General features: G+C 39.3%; 1 protein-coding gene across 1 annotated transcript in view; it reads right to left on the minus strand.

Moving 5' to 3' along the window:
* Position 1: 1 nt before the first annotated feature.
* The window catches only part of LOC109958773 (sodium bicarbonate cotransporter 3-like), a 36,396-nt gene continuing 32,274 nt past the window's right edge, over positions 2 to 4,123 (minus strand). Inside the window, exons 24-25 of the mRNA XM_020597677.1 lie at positions 3,719 to 3,819; positions 2 to 2,264 (exon numbers count right to left, since the gene is read on the minus strand). Coding sequence (XP_020453333.1) covers positions 2,183 to 2,264; positions 3,719 to 3,819 — 183 coding nt within the window. The 3' untranslated portion in view covers positions 2 to 2,182. The remainder of the gene's footprint in view (positions 2,265 to 3,718; positions 3,820 to 4,123) is intronic.

Here is a 4,123-nt window from a genome sequence, read left to right on the forward strand (position 1 = left end):
GCCATGTTTACACTTTTATTGCTTTGCATCGGCCATGACAGAAAAGTCATCATTCAAGGTAACAGGATGTTCTGTGCTTCACTGTGGTTGTGTATGTACATCAGAAAAAATTGCAGTTTGAATAGGTGTGACGTTGGTGCGATGATGGAGGTCAACTTCCATCTTCTTGTCATTGATAATTAAATTGTTTAAGATAAATTAGGGTCTTATTAAATCAAAAATAAATATTACAAAATTATAAGTACTTGTTCGATGTTCACTTTTTAGTGACAATTGCACTGATAACTTGGTTTGTTTTATATCAGATGGTCTTTATGTGTTGGGCAAAAACCGTATATGACAGATTTTCCAGAATTTCAATGGTAAAATGTCACTGACTTCATTTTTCATGCTGATGGTACAAGAATTTTACATTCAGTGATCATTCAACAAACCAGTACATCAATATTGACTACAGAGCTTTTATGTTGTGAGCAAATACTAGAGCTGTGACAGTAGAACACGCACACGGAACAATATTTAGTTACATTTGTAAATGGAAGATAAGCTACACCGTTTAAGTCGGTGGCTGAGGCTACGACGTTCACACAGACATGGAGTAAACACGACGACAGACGAGCCTCTGTCCTCTGTACTGGTTCACTCTCGTAACGATGGTCTGTCTTTGGCATTTGTGTGCCATCATGTGTGTACCTGTACATCTGTTTTGAACACTTAAATTATCAGTACAAGACTAGCACATAAAGAGCTTCGACAAGGCACATAAGCTATTGTCCTTACAGTCACTGTAGCTACACACAGACAGAGATGATGAAACACAAGAAAATCGTTTCACAACTTACTCTTTGCCTGAATATTATCTAGGTTTGTCAGTCCACACATTGCACTGTCAGGAATACTTATTGCTAAAACAGGACTGCACTTAGCAAAATAAGAACAACTTCATAGAATAGAATCAGTTTGACATTTCTGTAGAAATATTTTGCATAAAATAATTTGCAACACTAAACATACCAAATTATTATTTTTTTTTTACACAAACACCATCACTACCGATAACACAGTATAAAAACAGGTGCAACTAACTGGGGTCACAAATGGTCTTTTCTATTTTTTCACCTCATTATATTTTATGATTTACAGCATTTATTAAAATAGCTGACATACCAGCAATGAAATGAGAACAGCGAAGTTATTTATCGCTACCTTGTGAGAAAAATATCAAGTGACCACAGTCAGAAATCCCTCAAGATTCCTGAGTTGTTTAAATGACATTTGAAGAACAGCTCTAATGATACCGTGGGAGGTGAAGTAACCTTTCTTTTAAGCACACTATAATTCATTTTAAGTAAGAAACTATACTTGCAAAGTGCTTACTATACAGTACAGACATCATATGGCCTCGAAAGTAGGTTTTCTATAATGTTACAAATGAAAGATAATACAGATGCATACATATAGTATTCTATAACAACATATACAGTACATGTATAATATGACAGGTGAGGTTTACAGTGACTAACGTTCGAGCAGCAATACAAACACTGAGTGTTCCCCCGTAGAAATATGTATGCAGTAGTAGTATCTATAATGTTTCTCTGTTTTGGTTTGTGTCACTTATTGTGCCAGACCAATTATAAAACATCATCGTCTAGTGCTAACAGTATCTGAATGGCTTTAATCTAATGAGTCTTGAAGCTGGTGTAGTTTAGTGAAAGGTCGTAGTCTGACCTAAAATACCCAAAAACAAACAGTGCAGAACAGCTCACAGTGTATGAGATACAAGAACCAAAAACGCACGGTGCAGTGACCAGCTAAAACAATAACAGTAAAATGAAGTTAAAATGTGCAACAGATTCAAATAAAACTCGACTCACACAGTCCTAGATCCCCACCAGTGAGGCCCTTTCCTTTGGCATCTGTGGTTTATATGGGTGAGAAGAAATTGCTAGATTGACAGTCTGTAAATAGTGAACAGTGCTGGGCAGTTAACAGCAGATTTCCTTCATTCCTCCGAGACGTGTGCTCTACAGTACATCATGGCAGCCATTCGTACATGTGCTGCACACCAAGGACTCTGGGGAAGCTCGCCTGCTGCCCTTTCCCACTAAGATGATGCCCATCAGCAGGGTGAAGTGTTGTGTGGGAGAAGGTATCAGGAGGGAAGGAGGCCCACCCTTAATCACAGGAAAGTTTCAGTACTGGAGCCTCCTCCAGATGTGTCCGGACTGACATCGACTCTAACGCAGGCCACCTTTTCCTGCCTGTTATGCAGAGATGAAGACAAGGTGAGTGCTTCTGAAAATTTATAGTGTCACTGAGGGTGGAGAGCAACGGCGGATGTGAGATTCTGTCAGGTTGAGGAGCGATAGTGCTGGGTTGGCAGTACTCTTTGAACAACACCTACAGTACATCTTGTTGTTGACTGATTAAATTATGCAGCTCCTAATTGCAACAATCCTGGATAAAATTTGTCAACTTGTGTTCAAATTCTTATGGGTTTCCTTATTAACTAGTCAGACTAGTGTCATCAATCGCATGTTGAAATAAAAGTATTCCTCAAATTACCAGTTTCAGGAGCTGAAGGAGACAAGAAGGAATCTGTCCTTTCCAGGCAACAACAAGATTTTTTTAAATTTCATTCCTGTATGGAAAATAATCTTGCAGAGTGTTAAAACTTGCCTGAGATACAGTTGTAAGCTACTGTCCTTACAGTCACTGTAGCTACACACAGACAGAGATGATGAAACCTGCTAAAATTGATCCACAAATTATTCTTTGCCTGAATATTACCTAAGCTCATCAGTCCACCCATCGCATTTCGGGGAATACTTATTGCTATAACAGGACTGCACTTAGCAAAATAATAACTTCATAGAATATAATCATTTTTACATTTCTGTAGAAATGTTTTGCATAAAATGATTTGCAACACTAAGCATACCAAATTATAATAGAGAATATTAGGTCATCTCTTCTGTCAACATTATGTCATCATATTAAAGCTTGGAGCAGGAGCTCTGGAGAACTCCAGCAGATGGCTACGCTTCTCAGGTTGGGCACAAGTCTCTGCATTCGAGTTCACTGCTTTCCACACTGCGGTTTTGGCCAATTCAGCGGAGATATTTACAACCAAGGGGACAGAATCAGAGCTACTGCACATGCAAATGCAAACACACACAAACATGAACACAAAGAGGCAGGTGTGGTTCAGGGCAGGACAGTTCAGACAAGCAGACACAAACATGCATATAAATCAGTTGAAAACAAAATGCTGGCCAGACAGGCCACATGTGCTAACATGTATGAAGAGATGGGGGCCTTTTGCATCAGAGGCGAGTTATTTGGCACGAGTTGATTAGTTAGACAAGAATACAATAATTTCATCAAGACATACATTTTATCATGGATTGTTTACCCTCAAAATAAAAAAAGATCACAGCACACAAAACAGTGTGTTCTTTTATATAGCTGAGGACTGACAGTTGTGGCCATGCGCTGTCTGAGTATCAGTGAGCAGGGTTAGAATGCAGCCATGTGGCTGAGATGTTTTGCATCAGACATAATAATAAAACATATTCAAAGATATCATTTTAGGTCCAACTATTGTGCAATTATAAATAAATACACTTGATACCTCACTAAACACATGCAACAAAATGCTGCTTTTCATTCCAGAATTGGGCGTCAAATATGGTTTCTGGTGTGCACCACTCACCTCCCTGAGAGTGTTTTCACAGGGATGTTGAGCTGGTTTGCATCTTCAAAGCTGACCTTCAGTCCCATCTCCTCCTCTTCCTCGAGCCTGGAAACTTCCTCCTGGGTGAGAACAGCATTAGGAGCATCATTTCAAAATCAGCTGCTAAATCAGCAAGCTCACACATGCTGCTAAAATATATCTTACAATTTTATATCTTCATATTCACATTATCCCCTCCTTGAACCACCACCTTATTGTGGTGGAGGGGTTTGAGCACCCAAGTGATCCTAGGAGCTATGTTGTCGGGGGCTATATGTCCCTGGTAGGGTCTCCCAAGGCAAACAGGTCCTAGGTGATGGATCAGACTAAGAGCGGTTCAAAAGCCCTTTATGAATAGATTAAAATCAAGGACCGTGACGTCAC

The sequence above is a fragment of the Monopterus albus genome, unplaced genomic scaffold (genome assembly GCF_001952655.1).
Source record: "Monopterus albus unplaced genomic scaffold, M_albus_1.0 scaffold34.1, whole genome shotgun sequence".
Taxonomy (NCBI): Eukaryota; Metazoa; Chordata; class Actinopteri; order Synbranchiformes; family Synbranchidae; genus Monopterus; species Monopterus albus.